General features: G+C 47.2%; 1 protein-coding gene across 1 annotated transcript; it reads left to right on the plus strand.

Moving 5' to 3' along the window:
* Window positions 1-23524: 23524 nt before the first annotated feature.
* LOC136489261 (pathogenesis-related protein PR-4-like) lies at window positions 23525-23983 on the plus strand. The gene has a single exon (XM_066485948.1). The coding sequence runs from the start codon at window positions 23525-23527 to the stop codon at window positions 23981-23983; it is 459 nt and encodes a 152-aa protein (XP_066342045.1).
* Window positions 23984-27875: the final 3892 nt, after the last annotated feature.

Below are 27875 nucleotides of genomic sequence, written 5' to 3' on the forward strand. Positions count from 1 at the left end.
TGGGGATGGTTCTTGAGGCTAGTCCGATACACGTGGTTGGCCCTGGCAGGGAGGTTGGCGTCATATCTGATAGGCATCAGGGCATACTTAATGTCGTGCGAGAGTAGTTAGAGGGGTATGCACCTTTGCACCATCGTTGGTGTACTCGACACCTTGCTGAGAATCTACTACGGAAGGACGGTGTTAAGAAAAACTTTGATCTATTGTAGGAGGCTGCTCGACAGCTTGAGGACAAGTACTTTAGGGAAAAATTGGAGCAGGTCAGAACCGCATCAAATGCAGAAGGTAGACAATGGCTCACAGGTTTGATGAGGGATTTGGAGAAATGGACGAGAGCTCATGACGACGGTGGCTGGAGGTATGAGTTTCAGTGCAGCAACATAGCAGAGTCATTCAATAAGTTGCTATTGGGGATACGTGGTATGCCCGTGAATGCAATTGTTGCCTGGTTCAACAATAGGCACGCCCATGCATTGCAGTTGAGGAGTGATGGAGAGATATGGGCTCTGAAACCAAAGGCACACCTAGAGAAGGCAAGAGAAAGGGCTGGCACACATGAGGTTGCATGCTTTGACCACGCCACAGGGACTTATCAGGTCGAGCATAGGGGTGGTACAACGTCCGACGGCGAGGTCCGAGAGTCGAGGATACATGTGGTTGTCCTCCAAGATTTCAAGTGCACTTGTGGTAAACCAAGGCAATACCACTTTGTATGTTCGCATTTGGTGGCAGCAGCTAGGCATCGCAACTATAATATCAAGAGGAGGATACCTCACGAGTTCAGTGTCAACACGCTTGTGAACACATGAAGCCCTCGCTTCGTGTCTTTTCGGGACCCTGGAGAGTGGCCTCCATATGATGGGCCGAAGTACATTGCGGATCCAGCTTACCGTTGGAACAAGCATGGATCAAGGCAGAGGACGAGGCATAGGATGATTATGGATCAGATACCCGGAAGAACTAGGCGTGGGAGAGGAACTCCATTTGTTACTGATCCCGAGCAGTACGAGTGTGGCAAGTGCGGTAGACTTGGCCACAACTCACGAAGTTGCTATTGGCAGATTAGTGAGGTAGGACTATTGGTTTATAGTATTATTTTATATTTGTCGTATCATATATTTAATTATGCATGTCTTAATTTATGCTTGTATTTGTGTCAATTACCTATACATTTATAAGTTCATGTTTCATTGTACATTGCAATTCTAATTCATTCACTTTTTTTGTAGGATGGAGCAATTCCACCTGCTCGACCCGACATACGAGGAGACCCACCAAGGACGTTTCGTTGCGCGGGGGCAGGTAATAATCTATAAGTTTTATTCGTACATGTGTTCATGAAGTAACATGTGACTATGTTATATTCGATGCAGGACCTTCCGCACCTTCGTTCTAGGACCCATAGTGGGTTCTTGGACATTCAGTACGACGATAGGTACACTCCTTTCCTGCAAAGAGCTAGCCTAGATGTCATCTCCTTTCAGGTTCGTTGTGGGTTGCCCAAGTTCAACTCAGCGGCGATAACTGCGTTGGTAGACAGGTATTAAAGTAAATCATTGCCTCCATTCATGGTCATTTGTTCATGCGATTGACTTTTTGACAAGTAATCTTGCTTGGTCTTAAATATAGGTGGCGGCCGGAGACTCACAGCTTCCACCTACCTTTCGGGGAGATGACAGTCTCGCTTCAGGACTGTCAGAAGATGCTAGGCCTAAGGATTCATGGGAACCCAGTCACCGGGTAGTGTAGGTCAGAGGGCTGGAGAGCACGAGTGGAGGCCTTCCTTGGGCGTGAGCTTGGCGAGCAAGGGGCTCGCACTTCTGGAGTTCCCATCTCATGGCTACGTACAGAGTTCGCACAGTGCCCTGAGGAGGCAGATGAGGAGACGGTTGGGTACTACTGCCGGGCGTGGATCCTACACCTTTTTGCTTGCGTTCTCTTTCCCAACACGACGGGTGACAATGCGTCCTGGATGTGGATCCACTGCCTCAGTGACTGGGACCAGGCAGGTCAGTACAACTGGGGCTCTGCAGTCTTGTGTTTTCTATATCGACAGCTGTGTGAGGGGTGTCATCGGTCTACGGCGAACCCATCACTTGGTGGATGCGTGTACCTATTACAGCTGTGGATGTGGGCTCGTTTTCCAGTTGGTCGTCTAGAGGTACTGGCTCGTCGTGAGTGGTTCCAAGGTCAGTCTCCAAGTCGCTAGCCGACATGGGCATACCTTTGGGACCAGGTCAGGGTTTCGCACACGAGGATAGACTGGGCGTACATTGAGTACACGAACGAGCTAGATTCGCTGACGGCGTCTAGTGTAAGTAAATTTTTTTTCCATGCTGCTTTTAAAAGGATTAGTATACCATCTAACATCTTATTTGGACATGATGCAGGTGGAGTGGGAGCCGTATGGTGGAGAGGACGCACTTCCTTTTCAGCTGAGCAATGTATGTGGGGTCGACGACTACTTCTATAGGATGAGGTGCCCTCTAATCTGCTTCTATGCTGTCAAGTACCACCTGCCAGATAGGGTTGCATGCCAATTTAGAGTGAGACAGCTTTGGCCTATGCCTCTATTCTCGACTGGCGTTGACTTACACAAGTAAGTGTTTTGATATTTCAAATGTCTCATGATGATGGTCCATTTCTTATAATATGGTGCCACATACGTGGATTAATGTAACGATGACATACGTGCAGGTTGGATCGTTAGAGGAACACGAATATTTTTGATTGGGAGAGGCACCACCAGTCTTACATTGAGGAATGGGAGGAGATGCACGACAACCTGGACGACAACAACGAGCCACACACGAACCGTGAGTTCAGGCGGTACCAAGCTTGGTACCAGCGTTCGACAAGGTGCAGGCTCAGGCTATAGTGGACCGAAACTGACTACGCCAACATCGAGTCCTCCGATGATGAAGACACGACGTACGATCGGTCCACTCGTGCAGGAAGGCAGGTGGAGGCAGGACCGATCTTGGACAGAGTGGTAAGCCAATCGACTTATTTTGTTACGTTTAGTTACATAACAATACATTAGGCGTTCTTGGACCGACATTAGGAGTTATCTATTGTAGTTATTGCAACCTTCGAGCCGTATAACCCTTATAATAAGTTACATTCTTGTACAAAAGAAAACAAAACTAAATGATATCTGTTCAGAAGTCTTATTATTGAAAACTTTGTTGCAGGGCAATACACTGAGAAGCTCAGTTGAAGAGATCGAGCGTGTTCGGCCTAGAGTCAATGATGACTATAGACTTGGCTTCCTAGATGTAAGATTAAAAATATTCTTTCAAACAAATCATTAATACGTTATATTCTTTCAGTTAACATAGTTTTGTACAACAGAGGCTGTCACGTTGTCTACGCCGTGCGGCTGGTCGTTGTGGTTGTAGGACAAACACGACGCATGACGTGTACGATCCTTCCGCAGGAAGAGGAGCCTTGGGTTCCTCTAGTCAAGCAGCTACAGGGGACGAGGAGGAGGATGAGGAGGCCGACGACGACGATGACATGGACAAGAGGCACGATGAGCTTGGGCCCTCTTAGCTCCATGACGCTCCATCGACTCATCCTACATCACCTCTAGGCACTAGGCGACGCCGTCCGCGTGACCCTTACACTCCAGGCACCAGCGCTCTGGGTCACAAGGGTAGGGGCAAGAGTAGGAGATAGTGATGGATGTGGTAGGTGTTACTATAAACTATTGTGAATTTTGTATTTACTTTTCTTTAACTATTCAGGATTGTGTGGACATTGTGGACTATTTAGACTTTGCATGACATATTATGTTGGTTGTGATATTCGTTGTGGTTGTATTATGCTTGTTGGATGATTAAATGTTTAGAATATATATTGATGTCTCTGTTTGTAACTGTGGATGCTTCTAATACAAGACCGTATTTTGCGAATTTTTTGCGTGAACCTTTAATCATACTACACTTGTACAAAGGCACAAATATAGTACACAGATTAACTATAAATTTATTACGTTTATAATCCAGGAATATTTGTACATACGCTGTGTAGAAGAATCTAGGATTACCAAGCAACAGTGAATGAATCTATGCTTTTCAGACAATAAACATAGACTTTTTAGATACACGGACAACATCGAATTATCACATCACTGATATAGACCTTTCAGATGCACGGACAACATGCAAGGAAGCACAACTAAACTCTATCTCCACCATCCATCTTATTACTGTTTGATCCAAGGGCTGAGGTGAAAAGGCACACGGATCGCTGACATGGCACATTGACAGGCCTCCATTCCTCCTCTCAACCTATAAATAACCACTCACTCCCTCTCATTCACATAAACAATAAGGAAGGAGAACACTCCTCAGCATTTGCTTTTATTGTAGTACCAATGTCTGGAGGGTCGTCCAGAGGGAGAGGAAAGGGGAAGAAAACTACCTAGGAGTGGGAGGGTCCTCTTGGTCCCGATTTCTTTGAGAAAGCTCTTTATGAGAGGTTCCCAGTTGAGAGCAAAAGTGATTTCACCAAAGAGGCACCACTGATAGGATACGATGAAAGGAAAGAAGAGTGGCCAAAATGCATGCATGGTGAGGACTACCTAGTGCAGATGTTCACCGAGGGAATAGATGGAGGTCGTCGTTTCTTCAAATGCCCGCGAGCATGGGTAATTGCTATTACTATTTGTTTCTTCAATATGTTTGTCTTGTATATCACTTACACGACATACTTTTTGTAGTTTTCCTTGGCCGAAGAAAACTGTGGGTTCAGTAGGTGGGTCGATCCTCGACCTATTTATCCGCATGCGGAGTACATCTACTACCTACAAGACCGTATCTTCGATCTAGAAAAGGAAGTTAGCAACGGTTACAAGGACGACGAACAGGACGACAACAACAATGGTGCCAATTCATAGGAGGCACTCTGCAATGATCCATATTGCACCTGCCCTAACCACAAGAAAAAGGGGTCTCCCCCATCACCCCCGCCACCACCACCAACAACAACGGGAGGCTACTATGGAGAAGGTGTAACATAATTTGCTATGTGGCCACACTACTAGGATGACTTTATCTTTTTCTTGTGGAGAACCCCAGGTTGAATTACCTAAGGCATGTTGGTTTAATTACCGAAGGCACGGTTTAATTACCTAAGGCATGTTAGGTATAGTCAAAGAAAACTATGTACCCAGGTTCGGTACATGTAGTCACATGCCGTTTAATGTGTTTCGTGTGTTGATTTCTATAATGTCGTATGTCGATAACTGTTTTTTGCAGCACATGTTCAAATGGAAATACGTCTATATCATTAAGCGGAATATTAAGACCATTGATAATGAAAACAACCACATAATGAAAAGTTCGATACTATGTCACATTACACAACATATTAATATTACAACTAAGTGCCGACAGTAGACAAAGGGGCAAATACACTTCCAAATCCTCAATCTGAAACGTACTGAGTAAGCAACTCATCATCCGAGTACCAGTCCTCTACTACAACCCTGTTGCTGTGGCTAGGCTCAACTGCGTTGCTCTGACCTGCCTATCGCTTATAGTAAGCGGCCTCCGCTTCATCTGCGGCCGCTGCGGCCTGAGTGAAGAATGCGTCGTCATCCTCCTCTGCATGTAAGCCTGCCTCTGCTAGAGTGATGAGCTCGCTCAGTCTGCCAGTGTCGTCGTTAGCCTCCTGTGCCTGAATGCCCGCCTCTGCTAGAGAGATGAGCTCGCTCAGTCTGCCAGTGTCGTCCTCAGCCTCCTACGCCTGTATGCCTACCTCTGCTAGAGCAATGAGTTCACTCAGTCTGCCAGTGTCGTCCTCATCCTCGTCTTCATCATCACACAGCACAATCGGTGATTGAACGGTGCGACCAGCTCGTGATCTATGGCCATCTAACTTCTTCTCCTCATACCTTGCATGAGCCACCTCTGCAGCATGTTCCCCGCTGCAACCAATCCCTTGATGTATAAAATGCAATCAGTTAGCAACTCGATAATATTACATTTAAAACCAAGCAACGAAAAAAGGTTTTCAAGCACTCACTAGCACATAATGTAGCAATATGCTCGTTCAAGACCTGCATCTATACTCTTGTCTCCTCCCTTGCCTCATTCTTGCCCTCTCCTCCTCTAACGTCATCCGCCTCTCCAATCCCCATTTGTTAAGCCCAACATCGATCGGGTTACAAATACCGCGCTGTCTAGCAAACTCACGTATCTTTTCTTTGTGATGTTTAACGAATAGGTTGACGTAGTCAGGTCCATATCCCCTCTTCCATGCAATTACTTGCCTCTTCTTCAGTTCATCCAAGAACTTAGCTTAACCATCATAACATTTCCAACTGCATTTCCTAGTGCTCTGTTCAAAACAAATATTATATCATATATGTCTTAGCAAAACAAACAAAATACGATTTCATGTTTACCAGAAAAATAACGAACCTCATCATACTCAATCATATGGCCACAATAATGACCTATTCCAAGCTCCGAAGGGACTAGGCCATAGTTGGATTTTTACACCACATTCGCACATGACAGGAGGTGCTTTGTAGATTACCCGTTCTTTCTTCTTTTCCTTAACCCTCCGCGGTTCTTCCGGCCATTAGTTCTTAGGACCATACAATCACTCCTTGAAATGACACTTCGCCATTGAATACACCTAAATAATGAGACATTAGTACATAAACACATATAGCTCAAGATTTTAACACATATACTTTGCACTTACTTCATACTTGTTTGGACACACAAACTCTAACGTATTCTCAGGGTTTATCACAGCTCGATCTCCGCAATCGCACAGATGAGGTACCTCGAGTCGTCTAACTGCGGCTAGGTGCTTCTCCTTAGCCGTCATTGCCGGAGGGTTAGGGGGGGTGGAACCCACCGCTTGAAGTGCTCACGTGGATGTCTCCCTCTAAACCAGTCGTCGAAAAAGAGGTACCTAGGATCAAACTTGTCTGCACCATCGATCCACTGAAAGAAAAAGCACCTCTCGTGGTCCTACACAATGAGATTCCAATAAAATATTAGTACCATACTTAAATAAATAAAGAAAAATGATAGTACAAACAATTTCTTACATTAAACCGACTACATGTGTAGAAGCAACGCGCGGCTGTGTCCGGATGTTTCGATTGAAAAACATGAGCCAGGAAACCACAGTCACAGTTAGGGACAGGAAGGTCAGGAGGAACGGGGGCATCTTTGCTAGACGCGTCGGGGTATAATTCTCGAGGACGACCCTGTTTTCGCCAAAACTCCTCCCGAAATATTTCTTGCATTTAACAAATAGGATGTAATTTAGCAAACATAAATAAAAACATCACAACAAAATATCAATGAGAACCATAACTATAATACAATCAATTTCGTTCTAAGAACCAAAAGCAGTTAACATTATACCCTAAACCTAGGGTTTCTCATTTCATCAAGAACAATAAACCCATAACATAACTACATGCGGCTTGGTTTGGTAGCTTTTTCCACGCCTTGAAATGAACCTACGGTTGTATAATACATATATTAAGGGATACAATGAAACCCTAAGTGATGACGATTCTTAGGTTCAAAAATCCGACTAATATGTACCGAATCGATGCGAGAAAAACAAGGAGGTGAGCGAGTATACCTTGCTCTCGAAGATCTACGGATCAAATCAAGGTTTTCAATGTCCAATATGTCGATTCGTGAGGTAGGGTGAAGTGGCGAGAAAAAAAACCCGAGGAGAAATAAGAGGAAGAATGCTCGGGGAAGAAGTGAAGGCTGGGTTAAATGCAGGTGGCTCGGCGCCATTCACTATAGCGCCGAGCTCGACGCCAAGATCTACGGCGCCTAGCTCGGCGCCATTCACTCTGGCGCCGAGCCCCTGGCAGGCCATTTCCCCATGCCCAGGAGCTCGGCGCCAGTGACCGTGGCACCGAGCTCGGCGCCAGTCACTCTGGTGCCGAGCCAAGGGTCCATTTCTGAAATTCTTTCCGCCAGGGATCTATTTGAGAGAAACTTTCAAAAAAATGGCCAAATAATAAAAAATTCGGTTTCATCTGCGAGCTTCTCTGTCACTTCTCCAAATCACACCACCCCTCCACCACCCACTGCAGCCAAGCGCGGGGGCGGATCCTAGCACCCATGATAGTGGCGCACGGGGCGGATGCACCTCCCTTGGCGGTGGCGCATAGGGAGGCTCCACCAACCCCGGCAGCCGCGTGCGGGGCGGATCCAGCACCCACGACGGTGGCATGCGTGGTGGATCAAGCACCTCAGCTTGCGGCACGCGGGGAAGCTCCACCACCCCCGGCAGAGGCGCGCGGGAGGCACTGGGACTCGTCGTGGTTGGTGCTGTACACCGATGGGAGGACAGACAGATCTAGCCATAGAAGCACTGGTTTTGCCTGTGGAGATGGGAGGACCCACGGTTTATAGCTAGAGAAAAGAGTGGAACGGGTGAGAAACGGTGTGGAACAGGCCGTGGAATCGCCGCTCGCCATGGAGCTGCCCGAGCGGCAGCTAGCAAGGAACCCACGACGAAGTGAGACGAGAATCAAGGAGGGGAGAGGTGTCATGGCGTGGAGCTGGAGCAGTACCCACTACCCAGAGGACATGAAAGTAGTTGCGAGAATGGAGAAGTGAGTAAAGGAGAAGGCATATGTTTTCTAGGTAGCCCACAATCAGAGATCGACAAAAATGGACCGAATGTACAGTAGCGCTCCACGGCTCCAGCGCCATTGGCCATCGCACAATAATGCTGAAGTTGCACGGCATTTTTACTACCGTGGATACCCTAGGGGACGAGGGACACAGAGAGTCCTGCGGTTCTCTTCTGACATTATATACACACACGCAAGCCATTCCAGTCTCCTTCAAAACTCACGGGCTCGATCCCCTCGAGACCTTCATCCGGCAGTCAGCGGAGGGCGGCAATGTCACCCACGGTAACCTGCTGTTTCAGCAGAAGGTCCTTGGTCGGTCGGGGCTGGGACCAGCGACGTACCTGCCGAAGGCCCTGCTCAACTCGCCGCCCAACCCGTGCATGGCGGAGGCCCGCGCCGAGGCCGAGGCCGTCATGTTCGGCGCCATCGACCAGGTGCTCGCCAAGACCGGCGTCCGCACTGAGGACATCGGGATCGTCGTTGTGAACTGCGGCCTCTTTAGCTCCACGCCGTCGCTGTCTGCAGCGATCGTCAACCGCTACAAGCTCCTCGGGAACGTGGCCACCTATAATCTTGGGGGTATGGGCTGCAGCGCCGGGCTCATCTCCATCGACCTCGTCAAGCGGCTGCTCCAGGTAACCGATTTTTGCCTCGGGAGATCGATCACTACTGGACGCAGGCTCTTCAGCCGTCGGCGAAGGATTTGCCGAGGGCAGCCCTCGGTGAAGAACCCTCGGGAAAAAAAACGTCGGCGAAGGACTCTTTGCCGAGGGCCTTTTATCGGGCACTCGGCAAAGTATTTGCCGAGGGCTAACGGCGACCCTCGGCAAAGTAAAGTAGCCGTTAGGTACGCGGTTATTTTCCACGGCTTCTTTGCCGAGGGCTGACATACAGGCCCTCGGCAAAGACCTATTTTCTTTTTTTTTCTCGGAATTTCTTTGCCGAGAGCTATATCGAAGGCCCTCGGTAAAGACCTACGTTTTTATTTTTGTCTCGGAATTTCTTTACCGAGGGCTGTGTTCAAAACCCTCGGCAAAGACCTACTTTTTAATTTTTCTTGGGAATTTCTTTGCCGAGGGCTATGGTTAAGGCCCTCGGCAAAGACCTGTTTTTAATTTTTCCTGGGATTTTCTTTGCCGAGGGCTATGGTCAAGGCCCTCGGCAAAGACCAGTGAAAATTTTCAACATTCCACCTGTTTCTTGCTTTCCATGCAGACAAAATATATATATATATATATTCAACAGCAGAAATATCCCAATACACGTCCTGCAAAGAAGTTTGTGTATTCGGAGAACAATGGAGAGGTGCTGCCGAAATTCTGGCTCGGATCGGAGCGGAGCATGGAAACTGACCTCATCTACGCATACGCGGGCTGTCCAAAAAACGTGGACAATCCGAAACAGATACGGTCAGATACACACAGTGATCTGCATGCCTCCAACCGTATCTCTTTCGGACGGGAGACGCCTAACTGGTTTACGCAGTCTACGACAAAGATACAGGAGTAGAGGTTGTTTATACCTAAGGTGGCGGTGGAGACAGGGTAGCGGGGCAGTGGCGAGTCGGGGCAGTGGAGAGTCGCAGCGCCGACGAGGACAATCGACTACTCTGAAGCTCCTTTGACGTCCTTTGCTCTGCAAAAAAAAAAGGGTATAAGTTAAAAATTTCGGCAGAACCTCCCCTGTACGGGGAGGTTTCCAAAACCTGCAAAAAAAAATCGGCTCGATGGCCAACACCCACATTCACGGCACAAAGGCCGACACATCAACAATGGGAGGCACGAAGGCCATCCACATCAAAAAACGGCGCGATGGCCGACAACCCATGGTTTTACCTTCTACTCGACCGAGGGACGGGGAAGTGAAGGTGACGGCAAGGTCGTCCAGACGAGGCCGTTATCCAGAACCACCTGCATTGCATGCCCAAGTAATTGCTTCAAAACATGACCCGCTTAGACAGTGAATAAAACAAGTGCAACTGCAGAAAAGTACTGAACCAGTAAATCCTAAATTTACACGCTCTACTAGATCGATGCTGATTAATAATCAGTATGTACTTAGTAGCTTAATGATTAGTCAGTGGTGGGTCCACGACGACTAACTGTCAGTAGCCCTAACGGTGGAATCATTGCAAGGGGGCGACCTGCTAGCTAGCTCGGAGCAGAGGGCTCACATCACATGCACGGTTCCGGGGCAGCCTGGCATGCAAGACTGGCCACATGTGCAATGTGTTCATCAGCGTACTTTCATTTCGTTAATTATCATGCCAATAATCAAACACCTACTTGTAACGGTTAGCTAGATTAATCATAATGAAAGGCAGTACATCATAATGAACAGAGTGCAAGAACCAAGAAGACGTCAAGGTGACCGGCAGGTTGGCCGCAAGGAGGCACACGTGTTTGTGCCCCTGTGCAGTAGGGGGCTACCTAGGCTAGGCGGCGAGGGTCATGTTCTTGTCCCAATGAAAGCGCCATCTTTGTATTTGGCTTCTATGGGAACTGGACCATCCAACACTAGGTGGAGGGCTCGAGGCCAAACACCATTGGAGGCTCAGCGTTAGATGGACCGATGGACAAACACAACAACAATCACATCGTCAATGTCTACTATAACATTTGATATTTTTATATAATAAAAAATATCAACATTTTCATTTATAATCTCAAGTTTTTTTAAATGTGATCTTCACAAAGTTACCTTGTGCCTCTAGGGTAATGTTTTTTTTTTATGAAACTCTAGGGTAATGGTGGTGCTGAGTGGATTGAGTCTCACGGACATATTGAAACTGATGTGCATTATATGATGCTAGACATCATGGAAGTAGTACTGTAGGTTGAGGGATTTGCTGTCGATGTGTTTGAACTTCAACAATTTATAAATAGGTTGAGGGATTTACTGTAGGTTGAGGGGGCGACGGGGGAGCGGCGTCGGCGGCCTGCGCGGCGTCGGCGAGCGAGCGCGCGGCGGCCTGCGCGGCGGCGGCGTCCGCGTGGCGGCCGAGCGCGCCGTGGCGTGCGCGGCGGCGGCCTGCGCGGCGGCGGCGGGCAAGCGCGCGGCGGCGGCGTCCTCGCGGCGGCCGAGCGCACGGTGGCGTGCGCGGCGGCGGCGGCGGCGGCGGCTGACCAGCGGCAGTGGCGGCTCGGGCGGGCGCGGCTTGGGATAAGGCCGCCCGCCCGGCCGTTCCCTTTTTTATATGGGGGCCCTCTTTGCCGAGGGCCTAGATCCAGAGCCCTCGGCAAAGATTTTTTTATTTTTTTTATTTAATTTCTTTGCCGAGGGCCAACATCCAAGGCCCTCGGCAAAGATGTTTTCTTTTTATTTCCGCCGGCGCCATCCCGTTCAAAATATTTGCCGAGGGCCTGTACAACGGGCCCTCGGCAAAGAGTTTTATTTTTTTATTTCCAAATTCTTTGCCGAGGGCCTAACGCCGAGCCCTCGGCAAAGGCTGACGGCCGGTGCCGCCGTCACGCTCGGCCGAGGTCGCCGAGAGGCGGTACTGTGCCGAGGGCCCGACCCTCGGCAAAGGTGGGCCTTTGCCGTGGGTCGTTGATTGCCGAGGGTCGGGCCCTCGGCGAACGAGCCGTTGCCGAGGGCTAAGATTCGCCAAGGGCGGCCCTCGGCAAAGAAACGATTTGCCGAGTGCCCGAAATCAGGCCCTCGGCAAAGTCTTTTGCCCTCGGCAATGTTGCTGTTTCCAGTAGTGGATGATTTTGGATCCGTGTGTGTTACCAACTAGATATCATGATATAGTGGCTGCTGGGTAGTATTTCTAGGTAGAGTGAAATACACTGACGGCCCTTTAACTTGTTGGTCTATACCAGTCCGGTCCACGAACTTGCAAACGCGAAAAATGGATCTTTGAACTTGTCAAGTTGTTCACCACAGGTCCATTTCGCATCCGGCGCGGCCTCCAGGCGACGTGGCAGTGCCAGCATGGTGGACGAAGCACGTGAGCCGCACGTTTCAATAACGAAGATGCTGCCCAGCGCGCGAGCGGACCTCCAGCACGACGGCGCGCGAGGGCGGCGGCGCGAGCGGGCGTTGCCGAGCGAGACCGGCGTGGCCGGTGCGGCTGAGCGGAGCGGGCGCAGGTAGTCGAGCACGGCGCCCCTAGAAACCAACACTGCGAGAGCCGGCGTCGAGCCGGCGGAGCTGCTGCTACTGATGCGGCGCAGCAGTTTTCGGCATGCCACGACGGCTGCGAACCGGGCGAGCTCCCTGACGGGGAGGATGCGCGGCGCGAGGCGCGTCATTTTGGCGGCGAAGGCTCGGACAGTGACCTTGGGGAGCGACTTGCTGAGGCTGATGCCGACGAGGTTGTCGCCGTCCTCGCGCTGCACGATGGCCGAGTGCGCGTCGGCGGGGACGGTGGTGCGCTCCACGATGCGGAGCTCCATCTTGGCGCGCCCGCGGAGCACCGAGTCAGTGGTGAGCAGCACGACCGAGCCGCCGCAGCGGAAGAGGCAGTGGCCCAGCATCATGGACTGGGACTGGGACCGCGCGTGCATGGTGCTCCGGGCGAGGTCCACGGCGACAGATTCAAGAAGCTAACTTTTTTACCAATCAAAATTAAGGACAAATTCACCTTGGCTCACGACGAGCTCTGCTCGGCGCTGGACGAGCGCACAGAGCTGATGCGCTTGATGCTGGTCTGCAAGAATCGCGACGAGCAGCAAACGGAAAACCAGTAGCCGGACTCCTCTGCCTGGGCATCGAACTATGGGACCTGAGTCCGACTCCCAGTGCTGGAACACAGAGGCAAAAACACGAACAGAGAGAGAGAGATCGATCACAAGAAACAAAGGGCACCGGACAGCTCTCAAAGGGCACCGCCTGGAGCAGGACGATGCACCGCCTGGGAGAGAGCAGTGAACACAGCACCGTCCGGTGACAGCCGATCAGAAACAAGAGAAAAGAGAGGGAGAACGAAGCACGGCACAGAGACAAAATCGGTCTCGAAGACCTGGAGCGACGGGCGGGCCTCCTTACCACTCGGGCCAGCACCGCTTGGAGCCTGGCGAGCGCTCGGCTGCTGGCTGGCGTGCTCCGCAGGAGAAGGCGAACACCTGCTCTGGCCTGGGGACGGGCGCTGCTCAGACGAGCACGCTCGGTGCCAGATGCTGGGCCACTGCCTCTTCCGCTGCGGCGGCTCGGCCGTGCTGCTCACCACCGACCCGGCGCTCCGCGGGCGCGCCAAGATGGAGCTCCGCGTCGTGGAGCGCACCACCGTCGCCGCCGCTGCCAACGCGCACTCGTGGCCATCGTGCAGCGCGAGGACGACGACGGCCTCGTCGGCATCAGCCTTAGCAAGTTGCTCCCCAAGGTCGCCGTCCGAGCCTTCGCCGCCAAAATGACGCGCCTCGCGCCGCGCATCCTCCCCGTTAGGGAGCTCACCCTGTTCGCAGCCGTCGTGGCATGCCGAAAGCTGCTACGCCGCATCAGTAGCAGCAGCTCCGCTGGCTCCGCGCCGGCTCCGGCAGCGTCGGTTTCTAGGGGCGCCGCGCTCGACTGCCTGCGCCCGCTCCACTCGGCCGCGCCGGTCTCGCTCGGCAGCGCCCGTTCGCGCCGACCATGCCCGCCACACGCCGCCGCGATGCCCATCTGCGCCGCCGCCCTCGCGCGCCGTCGCGCTGGAGGTCTACTCGCGCGCTGGGGAGCATCTTCGTTATTGAAACGTGCGGCTCACGTGCTTCGTCCGCCACGCTGGCGCTGCCACGTCACTTGCAGGCATGGGCGGACTCAACAGTGGGGCGGGGGGGGGGGGGGGGGGCTCGAGCCCCCCTACCGATACCGGAGCCATGGAGCCCCTAGAGCCCCCTAAATTTTTAGGGCAAAGTTCTATTGTGTAGGTGGGGCTGAGAATTAAGATCGGAGGTACACGATGACGTTCTCGCGAGTTGGGCTGGCCGGCAAGGCAGCAACATCAATTCATTTGGCCCATAAAGTTAAGTCCACTAGTCCAGGCCCAAGGACAAGTCCACTAGTCCAGGCCCAAGCAGCCCAAGGACAGCCTGCCCAAGGATGAAGGCCCCCCCCAAAAAAACCTATTCCCCATCCAACTTCCAGAGAGCATCGTGAATCACCGGTTGCGTGCTTTTGCTTCGGCCTCTGGCAGCGGCAGGCGGGGAAGCGGGAGCGGGCAGACCGCGTCGTGCCGTCGCCCCTTCGCGGCGACCGGCGGCGACGTGCAGCCAGCGTGCGGGCCCGGTGAGCGACAGGCGGCCAGGCGTGGCCGCGCGTCCGCACAGGCAGCGGTAGCGGCGGAGCGGGCGAGCAGCCCGCAGCACCGGCCAGGGCGCCGGGGCAGCCGGTGGCGGGACAGAGTGGGGCGCCGCTGCGCTGGGGCGGCCGGCGGCCAGTGAGCATGCAAGCAGCAAAGAAAGGAGCCAGGGCGTCGGTGCAGCTGGATCTGGATTGTAGCTTGCTGTTGCTGCTTGCACGAGCACGAAGCCGAGCAGGTGGAGCCTCGGAGCAGCGAGCAGCAAGCAGACTAGCAGAGCAAGGTGATTTGTGAACCAAACTTAAATCCTTATTTGTCTTTGATTGTTTCATTGCTGAATTGAATATGTGATTGGAAACAGGGCTAATTGAAAATTTGGAATGTCAGATTTCAGAATGACGAAAAGAACTCTGCGCAATTACTTTTCAAGTTCTAGTGGTAGTGGTCCATCTCCATCAACTCCACACACCAGTAATGAGCAGCGGGCTGGTAACGAGAGCACAACTCAACCAAAGAAACCTAGAGCGGGATGGGAGCCGTTACTCAGAAAAGTGAAAACATTCTGTGAGAAGAATGAGATTGAAGTGCCAGATATGGATAAGGAAATAAATGTTAGAGGGACATCTAGACGTATAAAGCAAAAGGTAACAAACAAGCATTACTATCATGTTGAGATTTTCTTGTTGCCATTGACGCCATCTTGACTGAGCTGAATCATCGGTTTAGTGAAATTAGTTCAGAGTTATTAGTATGCATGGCTTGTTTTAACCCAAGGAACAACTTCTCTAATTTTGATGTGGACAAACTTGTGAGGCTTGCTGAAATTTATGCCGAGGATTTTGATATTGGTAACCTTATTGTTTTGCCAAATCAACTTAGACAATTCATCAACCGTGCTAGAAGAACTCCAGATTTTCTTTGATGCACTGAACTTGGAAAAGTTGCTGAAATTATGGTCAAGAATAATATGCACACATCTTATAAATTGGTTTATCGTCTCATTGAGCTAACCTTGATACTACCTGTGGCAACGGCTTCAGTTGAGAGGATATTTTTAGCCATGTCCATTATAAAGATAGATTTGCGTAATAAAATGGGTGATGAATGGCTCAATGACTTGATGATATGCTATAACGAGAAGGAGATATTTAGAAAGATTGGTAATGAAAAGATCAAAAAGTGATTTCAAGAGATGAAAAAACGTCGTATGTTATTGCCTAAAAAATTAGTGGTACACTCTATTATCTTCTAAATTCATAATTTGGAGGTCCATATATGTTTGACTAATCAATTATGTCTATTTGTGTAGATTTCTTCTTCGGATGAATAATGGCTGTCACCGTCACACGTCATCTATTAGTTTCGTAATTTCGCCTTTCGGTATGAATAAACCGCATCCTTTATTTTTCATGATGTATTTTGTGATTTTTATCGTTCTTCTATGTTTTAATATAAGACTACCTCAAACTATTAAATTTGACTAGGGGGGTTCATAGTGAAGCTACGTTGCTGTCGCACTTTTGTTCAGCCCCCTAAAATTTTTTCTGGATCCGCCGCTGCTCGGAGGCCGCGCCGGATGGAAAATGGACCTGTGGTGAACAACTTGACAAGTTCAGATGTCCATTTTCCACGTTTACAAGTTCGTGGATCGAACTGGCACAGGCCGATAAATTAAAAGTCCGTCAGTGTATTTCACTCTTGTGGTACATGGGACTTGCCTTCGTCGGATCAGCCGAAGCCGAGTCCGCCGCCGTCGCCGCCGGCACCGCCGCACGGTTCTGAATGTTCGAATACAAGTCGAAGAAGAAAGCTACTTCCTCACGCCTCTCTTAACAGAAAATTACATGGGCTCTGGCAGGCCCAGTTGGAGCCACTCTGGGCCAGCGATTCGAGGATTGGGCTTCTTCACTCGCTTCTCCCTTGCCTCCGGCCCAGCTCGTTCATCTTCAGGGAGATTGGCGCCTTCAGACGTAGTCAGTCTTGTAACACTCCTTCCTTGAAAGACGGCTTGACCCAAGCCGGTGCACGGGGGAACTCCTGACGCAGTGCTTCTTCATCTTCCAAGGTGGACATCTCCGAAGGTGTACGGGACCAGTGAACGAGCACTTGCTGAATCATCTTGTTGTTGTGATAGCGCAGGCGACGGTCCAAAATCTCCCGAGGAACCTGTAGATTATCAGAGGCATCGGGACATACCGGCTGTGAGGATGAGACGACCCGCTTGAGTTGGAGACATGAAAAGTGGGATGTATCTTTGCTGAAGCTGGGAGTTGAGAAGAGTATAAGCCACTGAACCCACTTTGCCAATTATGGTGTAGGGCCCAAAATAACGAAATGCCAGCTTGTTTGCAGACCTGGTGGCAACAGATGATTGAATGTAGGGTTGCAATTTGAGATATACCTGATCACCCACAGAAAAACTGCGATCAGTGCGATGTTTGTCAGCAGATTGTTTCATCTTCTTCTGAGCCTGCAGTAAGTGCTGATGCAGGAGCTGTTGCATCAGAGATCGATCTTGTAGCCACTCATCCAGGTCAGGTACTTGGCAATTCTCAATATCCAATCCCAGTTGGCGTGGTTCATGACCATAGAGCACCACAAACGGTGTCTTGTTAAGAGCAGAATGATAAGAGGTGTTATACCAGAATTCTGCAAGTGATAACCAAGTAGACCATTTCTTGGGGCAATGCACAAAGCATCGTAAATAAGTTTCCAAACATTGATTTACTCGCTCGGTCTGACCGTCACTTTGAGGATGATATGCATAGCTCATTCTCAGATCAGTACCAGTTAGTTTGAACAATGTTTGCCAAATGGTACTAGTGAAAACTCTATCACGGTCAGAAATGATAGCTGAAGGAAGACCGTGCAACTTAAAGACCGAGTCCATATATTTGATGGCCACTTGCATTGTGGTGAATGGATGTGATAGTGGAATAAAGTGTGCATACTTTGAAAATTTATCCACCACAACAAGAATGCAGTTATAATGTTGGGACTGAGGCAAACCTTCAATGAAGTCAAGAGAAACCACTTGCCAAGCACCTTCTGGAACTGGTAAAGGAGATAGAAGACCAGGGTATGGAACCCTTTCAGGTTTGGCTTGTTGACAAACTGAGCACTGGGACACAAATGTAGCAATAGATTGATTCAGCTTGGGCCAGGCAAAGAGTTTTTAACTCTGTTATAAGTGGCTTCGGCACCAGAATGCCCACCCATAGGACTTGTGTGTAGAGTAGATAAGATTTTGTGCTGAAGTTGATCCAATGAACCCAGCCAGATCCTATTTTTGTATCTGATAAGACCATTTTGTAATGAGAAATGGCCTTGAGGAGACGATAGTGAAAGTGTCTGAAAAAGTTCAGTTAACTGAGGATCTGATGTATAAGCATCTTGAAGTTCAGTGACCCACACAGGTTGTACAACTGACACTGCTGCTGTACACAAGGTATCTTGATGAGAAGCTGTTGACAGTGCATCAGCTACTCGGTTTTCAGCTCCCTTTTTATACTGCAGTATGAAATTGAGGCCCATCAACTTAGTTAATGCCTTTTGTTGCCCAGGTGATGTAACTCTTTGAGCATCCAAATGAATTAAGCTCCTGTGGTCAGTTTTGAGGATAAACTCAGAATGTTGCAAATAAGATCTCCAGTGATCAACTGCAATTAGAATAGCTAAACATTCTTTATCATAGGTTGAAAGGCCTTGAGATTTTGGGCTGAGTGCCTTGCTGACATAGGCAACAGGAGGTCCATCTTGCTGTAACACAGCTCCCACTCCCTTATCAGATGCATCTGTTTCAACTACAAATGGCTTTGCAAAATTGGGTAGTGCAAGAACTGGTGCTGTCACTAAGGCATGTTTAAGTGCATCAAAAGTGTCTTGAGTTTCAGATGTCCAAGTGAAAAGAACACCCTTTTTGAGCAGATTGGTAAGAGGTTTATTGTTAACGGTCACTAACATCAATTATAAACCGTCAACATAACCTGCATTTATACTTAATTCCATCACCAAACTTAGGTATAGGGGTTTAAACTAATAAATTCCACGAGTTTTGGTGAATTTGTGTTTTCAGCAGGGTTTAATCAGAAACCCGCCAAGGAGGACCTAATCATCAAAGGAAATCACGGAATTCTGCCGTGGTATCAACGTAGGAACACTCTAGAAGGGTCCAGAAGGCGAATCACCGAAGCGGGGCTCGACCCACTGCCATGTGGGGCTGGTCGTCCTGTAGGTGGGGCCGCCCGGCCCCTGTGGGCCCCACCTGTCAGCCTCCTTCGAATGCCGGGTCCCCACCATTTGAAGGATTGCATCTAAGCTGTTGCTTAAGTCGGTTTGATCCAAGGGCTCACATTGGACCCTCAGGGCTATATATACCAGGCCCTGCCCCCCCTCCCTCAGCAGATCCTGAAACCCTAATTCATATCTCTGCTTCAAATCAACACCCACCAGGAGGATTAGGTCTAGAGCTCTCTAATGTAGTAGATTAGTAGCTCGGGAGTGAGGGTCGAGTTGGGATCATGCTCAAGTTTCGGATCTAGTCTTGGAGGCTCGGCGAAGCCTTGTATCTTGACTTCTACGTCTTATAAAACTTATTATTAATTTATAGTATTCTTATCTACATGGCTATGCTTACTTTGAATATATATCTTGTTTAGTTAAGAGTATCATTGCTTTTGTGTGCGGGTTCATAGAGCGCTTGTCTTGCTATAGTTTATCGATTGGGCTAAGTAGCCGAGTCTCGTGTAAGCATGGTGCTTATACGATACTCTGTCTGTGAGTACACCCTGTTCTCTGGTTGTGTGGTAGCAGCGGGAGGTGACAACCCCGTCTATCCTTTATAATCCACTCCGAATTGAGCAGGTTCTTAAATTGTAGGACCATAGTCGTGTCAGTAGAGTTATCTATTGTAGGTGCTCTACCGTCTAAGCGGTGTCCCGAAGTGCACAAGAGTAGAGTTAATTTTAGCAATAGTTGGGTATATATATACTTTGATCCTATAATAAGAATATCATAGGAATCTACCTCACCCGTTGTTCTCCCGAGTTGACTAGTTTACATTATCTTAGTGACCTATCCCCTGAGTGTCATTATACTTAATTCTTATCATTACCTTTACCCCTTGGTTAACCATCACTCACAATTCCTCTTTTCATCAACCACATCATATAAGCAAATTATAAAGACCATAAGCATCACAAAGGTACAACGTACGGTACAGTTTTCACAGAAAGCGAGCATGCAGTTGGTAATTGGCATGACAAATAATGTAGAAACTTTACGAGTAGCAACAAAGGATATAACAATGCAACTTGTAAAAGATTCCACCGAGCAAGCACTGGCTTATTAGTTCACCATTAGCCAGTGGGCATCGTTTCGAATTGGAAACAAAATAACTTGAACAAGGAGCAGCTGCAGGGAACGCACAACAAAGCAAGTTGATTGTTCTCAACTCGCAGAAACAGTAGCTTCAGATAGCGGCATCGACATTGTACCCTGAAGCAACCAAAAATAGTGGACAATAACCGGTCATGAGAGTTAGAGCACTTGCAGTCGAGATCTCCGGCTCCCATTGCTACCATCTTAAAGCACCTCTTGCCGATCTCTCACATCTCTGTAGTATGCTAGTAGCTTCTTCTCGATCTCAGTTTGATGCACTGTGCCACCACACTAGTGTATATATGTACACTAACACATGCAGGGAGATAGAGTTTCAGACTTGCAGATTTGCGGTGCCTACATGATGACAAATGAGGGCTAAGGAAGAACCACTGATGACAGCACGATGCCACGACCTCGAGTGGGTTGTTTGGCAGAACTGAAGTGAGAACAGCTCAAGGATCAGGAGAAGACAGAGGCAAGATATGATGAGCTGGGAGGACGGAGGGGTCCCTTGCCTATCATTTTTTAGTTGTGGTTACAAAATCGAAGTGGAGTGGATGACAAGAAGGGGGGAGCACAGCTTGTCAGCGGTTTGGCTAGCTAGTGTGGACAGACGCAGAGCAGTGGTATCAAATGGATGAAGAGGAGGCACGATATGAGCGCTTCATATCCCACACTGAGGGAGCTGAGAGACAAGGTTGGCCTAGGTGGCCAGATTTGAGCTAGGCAAGGAGAATTGGACGGGAAAGTGGACAACTGGAGGTACATATGCAATGTTGTACAAGATTCTGATATAAGTGGCTACAGAAAATATCTTAGTTACAATGATTAGTCATGAACCAATATTTATTGAGGAGCATGCATGGTTTATTGATTATTAGTCTATTACTCCCTCCGTCCGAAAAAAATATAATTCTAATATAGTACCGAGTCAAGCTATTGGTTTTAACCAAAACAAAAAAGTTACTAAATAAGTATAATCAGGTTTTTCATTGAATATATTTCATAGTATACCCGGTTGGGAGACATAAATATTGATACCTTCTTATATACTTACTCAAATTTTAGATAGTTTGACTGAAGATAGAACAATAATTACATCCTTTTCAAGAATATAGTGAGTAAAATGGACTGTAATTATTTTAAAGAAAGATAGAGACAAGAACATCAATTGCCAAGTTCCCTTCTGCATTTGCACCCTCGTATTTACTAGAGACAGGGGAGGCGATGTTAATACCTTCATTATTAATTTCCAAAAAAATCACTAATATTTTTTAGATAAAGGAAAAACATTGACCTCCATATATACTTATGAATAAGTATATGCAGCGAACAATTACATACCATACAACAACACTTTGGGCCATGACACATCATATAAAAAGGGAAGGTACCAAAATAGCAGCACATAGAAATTGGGCTAAGCTAAGATTCAATCTGAGTGCAAAACTTTTAGCCAAATCTTCTAAACAGCTCCACGATGGTAGCTAGCCTCTAACTTCTGGCATCTCATCTTTAAGAAAAATCACTAATATAATATACTTGGAAGTTTTTTTTTTTGTGGCAAATCTCTCAAATGTATGCGTTTCATCATGTAGTTTTCATGAAAAATTAACATGTGATAATTTATAGTTTTAGCATTTATGAAATACTTCCTCCGTCCTTTAATATAGCGCATTCTGGTATTCAAAAAATATATTCAAATATAAGGGATTATAGGGGACAAACCAATTTTACATTAAATACTTTCTATTTATCAGCCAATCACCATTAACCATGCTGTTGATAGCCTCTAATTAGGAAATATAAAGTGAGGGCACATGCGTCTTTTGTGTTCTCTGTTATTATGTCCTAAAATTTATAGAATGCACTAGTGACAAAGGGAGTAGGAGAACAATTACAAGTCATGTTTCTGGTTCTGTTTTACATTTTTTTCCTTGTCTGTCTTTGGTCACCACGGCTTTCATCGTCATCTCACTACACGTGACCCTCTTGCAATCCTATGGTAGGGTCAGCACCCTAGCTCCATTCCTCGAAGACTAGATCTCATGCATGTGAATCTTGAATATCAACTCTTGTCACCTTATATAAGTCCTTTTTGACAGGGCTTTATTAAACTGCAAAGGCTTTCCCTAAACAAACACTATTCATAATACTCTCTATTCCTCAAAATTTAAAATTATAAACTATAAATGACATTGGACATTGATATGATATATACCAAAGTTGTAGTTGTCAATGCAATCTACAACTTTGCAGTTGACAAGTTTTTTATTTGAGAACACTTAGAGTCCCAAATATTTGTTTCAAAATTCTTAGATTTTGAGAATCAACTTTGTTTTATTTTCAAACTATACATACTCATTATCAAAATTGTAGAGCACAACAAGATCTATAACTTTATAATTGAAACTTTTTCATTTGAAATAAATTATTAGGGGCTGAAAAAATATATTCAATACAAGCTTATAAACTATTGATAAAAAAGATAGCACCCTATATATACTCACAAATGAGTGTGCAATGTAACGATAGAGAGGTGTTGTTTGTGCTGAAGATCGTAGGTTCGAATATTGAAGGGCAACCATTTGACAGCTAAATTTAAAATGTCTGCCTCTAAAATTAAAATGTTTGTTGCAGTATGTAGTGCACCCCAGCTGCGCTAGCTCGGTCGCAGTCTGTACACCATACTGCCAATGCTTTACTATTATGATAAATTGTGTTACTTCTTATTGTCGTACACAATTGTGCATATATGATCGATTGGTGAAGTTTCTAGTGAAATCATGCTAAAATTTATTAGAAGTTGATCGGTGCTTTCGAAATTTCAGAAATTTTTTGTTCATGGATGTGATAACTTTTATTTCCCCGTATTTTAAAACCCCAAGTGAAATAATAACTGTTAAAACATCAAAACGTTGTAGCACTTCACTAAACAGGCGTGAGAATTAGCAGAACCGATAACACTTACCAAGGTAGGAAACGAATGATCAACATGCCACCTGTTTGACTTAGTTTTCAGCTAGCTGGATGGTAAATATATATCCATGCTTCTAATACCTTATCGATCCTATATAACTGCTTTTGCTAGGTTATAAACACTTGTGACATTTTGATCTCAGTTAACAATGCGGCTCTGGTCTGATCGCGTTAGCACGCCAAATAAACTAACGCCGGGTCTCAGCTTTGTGAACTGCTTGCCGCTCTCGCCTTCGCCTATATAACTGCTTTTGCTGCCACTGGCTAACGCATTCACCGATCACTGCTTGCTTGTATCCATGGAGACGGACGGCGCAAGGACGGCGGCAGCTCTCTCGCTGGCTCTGGCTCTGCTCGTCGTGGCCTGCGGCGCGGGTGGCGTGGTGGGGCAGCAGGCGAGCGGCGTGACGGCGGTGCGGAACTCGTACACGGCGTCGTTCGCGAACTGGGACCTGTGGGCCGTGCGAGCCTACTGCGCGACGTGGGACGCCGACATGCCGCTGGCGTGGCGGCAGCGCTACGGCTGGGCCGCCTTCTGCGGTCCCGCGGGGCCGAATGGCGAGGCGTCCTGCGGCCGCTGCCTCGTGGTCACCAACGCGGCCATGGGGGCGCAGACGACCGTGAGGATCCTGGACCAGTGCTCGTTCGGTGGGCTCGGGCTGGACCCCTTTGTGTTCAGCCAGCTCGACACCGATGGCCATGGCACAGTCGCCGGGCAGCTCACCGTCAGCTACCAGTTCGTAGACTGCCAGGACTAGCTACAGATAAAGTATAAAGTATGGTCACCATAGACGGTTAATCGTTCTGCAATTGCAGAGCTACCGCATGTTGTCGACGATTATAGTATTTTGGTTCAGCATTTTTTTCTTGGTTCATTTATAAACAATAGCCTTTGCCAAGACTAGCTCGATAGAAGCGCGTCGTCTGTATGTTTAAACTCTTCTTCTTAATATAATGATACGCAAACCTTTTGCGTATTGAGAAAAAAAAATTATAAACAATGACCTTGCTGCTGTTAGATTGACACACTCTGAATTATATCCATTTTTCATTTAAGTATTCAAGTTTTATATATTCTTTCTGTAGACAAAAGAACTGTCTTTAGTTCCAGTTTCTGCACGGGGCACTACATTCAGTTGTTCGTAATTACAAGGCTCAGCTAGTGCCACCACAAACATGCCTACAAATAGCAAAAGGTTTGGTGGTTTAGTACCCAGTCTATCCCAAATTAGCAAATTATAGGTTATTTTAGCTTTTTTATGTATATAGCTTTTGCCATTCACCTAGATATACATTGGATATATAATAAAAAATTAGATATATAATAAAGACTATGTATCGAGAAAAGTCAGAATGACTTACAATTTAGAATAGATAAAGTACTTAATACATGAGGTGCCACTAAGCCAAAATCATTGGCATAGCAATAGAGCTATGAAAAGATAGAAAGGTGAAGGGTCTGCTTGGCTAGCTACCAGCCACACCTCTGCTACGGCAACGCCACAAATCGTGGCCTGAAAAATCATCCCCACAACTATGGCGAACACAACAGCTCTCTCTCATCTCAGAATGGAGGCTAGGGTTTTCCTTTTTATCCATTCCAAGAAGCAATCTCAACCATTGATTTAGGGACAAGATCAAGGGTGCACAAGCAATGGGCTTGTGGCTGTTTTGGGCTGCTTTGCTGGGCTCCAAAATCATCCTCCATGTGGAGGGATAGCCCAACAACCTCCCCCTCCCAACATCATGGAGGGTCTCACTGCCTTCCGGCAGTCATGCCAGCGAGCCGGCAACAAGCCTCGAGCTTTCCTCTTGTCATCACCTTAGTCAACATATCTGCTCTGTTGTCATCGGTGTGGACTTCCTCAAGCTGCATTTGCTTAGAATTCAACACATCTCGAATCCAATGATAACGAACATCATATGTTTTGACCTTGAGTGAAAACATGTATGCTTACTCAAGTGAATAGCACTTTGGTTGTCACAAAACAGCACATACTTGCCTTGATCAAACCCAAGTTCTCTAACAAACTTTTTCAGCCATAGTAGCTCTTTGCTTGCCTCTGTCGCTGCAATGAATTCAGCTTCAGTTGTGGACAATGCAACACATTTCTACAACTTGCTTTGCCATGACACAGCTCCCCCTGCATTAGTGATCAAATACCCTGAAGTAGATTTTCTACTGCCAACATCCTCGGCCCAATCTGCATCTGTGTATGCAACCAACACATGATCATTTTTCCCAAAACAAAGTTTTAGATTAGTGCTGTCCCGGAGGTACCTCAAAATCCACTTCACGGCTTCCCAATGTGGTCTTCCTGAATTGGACATAAATCTGCTCACAGTACTAACCGCATGAGCAATGTCAGGCCCTGTACACACCATAGCATACATGAGACTTCCAACTGCTGAGGCATAAGGAACATTCTGCATTTCTTTCTTCTTTTCATCAGTAGTAGGGCATTGCTTGGTGCTTAACTTGAAATGAGCTGTAAGAGGATAGCTTACAGCTTTTGCATTGTCCATCCTGAACTTGCGAAGTACTTTCTCAATATACTTCTCTTGAGACAAATACAACTTGTTGGAACTTCTGTCTCTCTCAATTCTCATCCCGAGAATTTGCTCTGCTGGCCCCAAGTACTTCATGGCAAAGGACTTGCTCAACTTTTTCTTCAGCTCTGCAATTCTTGAGACGTTCTTGCCAACAATCAACATATCATCAACATAGAGCAACATGATGATAAAATCATCACCTGAGAACCTTTTAATGTACACACAATGGTCTGAGATACTCCTTTTGTAGCCTTGCTCCCCCATAACTGAATCAAACTTCAAATACCATTGTCTTGGTGCTTGTTTCAGGCCATAGAGACTCTTTTTCAACCTGCACACATAGTCTTCTTTGCCTTTCACAAGAAACCCCTCAGGCTACTCCATGTAGATCTCTTCCTCCAAATCACCATGGAGAAAGGCTATCTTCACATCCATTTGTTCAACCTCCAAGTTGAGACTAGCTACCAAGCCAAGGATCACTCTGATTGATGTGGCGTGTGCTCTTCTTGCTTGATGTGGCGTGTGCTCTTCTTGCTTGATTCTGTAGACCCACTTGTTTTTCAAAACTTTCTTTCCCATGGGTAACTTCACCAACTCATATGTATGATTCTTATGCAAGGAATCCATCTCTTCTTGCATAGCTTTCATCCACTCCTTATACTGATCTTCCATTACATCTGCAAAACACTCCGGTTCTGAACCATCAGATAGTAACACCACATACTGATCTGAGGGATACCTTGTGGAAGGAACTCGATCTCTACTGGATCTTCTGAGTGGAATTGTTGGTGGATCTTCTGGTACTGGTGGCTGCTGGTCTGGATCATCAATTTCAGCATCAAACTCATGCTGCTAGGGAGCATTCTCATCACCTGTATCATGCACATCATCATGTGCATCATCTGCAACATCACCTTCAGCTTGTTGTGGAGCTAGAGCTATAGGAACTGGGTCTAAATCAACCAATGGCTCTTGATGAGGAACCTGCACCTTTGTCTTCACAATATCCTCAATTGTTTGATCTTCAACAAATACAACATCATGGCTTCTCAGAACCTTCTTTGCAATTGGATCAAAGAGCTTATACCCAAACTCATCTAATCCATAGCCAAGGAAGATACACTGTCGTGTCTTGGCATCAAGCTTTAGCCTTTCATCTTGAGGAATATGAACAAAGGCCTTGCACCCAAACACTTTCAGTTGATCATAGAAGACTTCCTTGTTATACCAAATCCTGTTAGGAACATCTCCCTGCAAAGGATAACATGGTGAGAGATTAATAAGATAAACTACAGTCATCAAAGGCTCACCCCAGAAGTTTTTAGGTAGCTTTGCATGTGACAACAAGCATCTCACTCTCTCCACAATTGTCCTATTCATCCTCTCAGCAATACCATTCAACTGTGGTGTCTTTGGAGGTGTGAATTGGTGCCTAATCCCTTACTCTTTGCAATATGCATCAAACGGCCCAGTGTAATCTCCTCCATTGTCAGTGCGAATACACTTAATCTTCTTCTCAGTTTCTCTCTCAACTGAGGCTTGGAATTGCTTGAACACACAGCACTTGATCTTGGACTTCAAGGGAAAAGCCCAAACTTTCCTAGAGAAGTCATCAATGAAAGTGACAAAGTACTTAGCACCACCAATTGATCTTACTGACATTTTGCAAACATCAGAATGCACCAAGTCTAGTAACTCTGGCTTCTTGTGAGGAGGTAGACCCTTGAAAGCAACCATGTGCTGCTTCCCAGCTAGGCAATCTATACACTTTTTCAAATGCACAATTTTCATCCCTTTCAAGAGATTTTTCTTCACTAGCACTATCATCCCCTTCTCACTCATGTGCCCAAGTCTCTTGTGCCATAGAACACAAGGATCTTCTTTCTCTAATGCATTGACATAAACACTAGAGAGGTTAGCAATAACATGGTACAAAACTAAGACTTGGTTACCTTTTCCAACTACCAAGTTGCCCTTGTTGATCTGGTACTTTTCATCTCCAAAATTGCTCGAGTACCCATCTTTATCAAGCAAACTAACTGAAATTATGTTGAGACGAAGAGCCTCAACATGCCTCACGGACTTGAGGACCAATTT

The sequence above is a fragment of the Miscanthus floridulus genome, chromosome 10 (assembly GCF_019320115.1).
Source record: "Miscanthus floridulus cultivar M001 chromosome 10, ASM1932011v1, whole genome shotgun sequence".
NCBI classification, from domain to species: Eukaryota; Viridiplantae; Streptophyta; class Magnoliopsida; order Poales; family Poaceae; genus Miscanthus; species Miscanthus floridulus.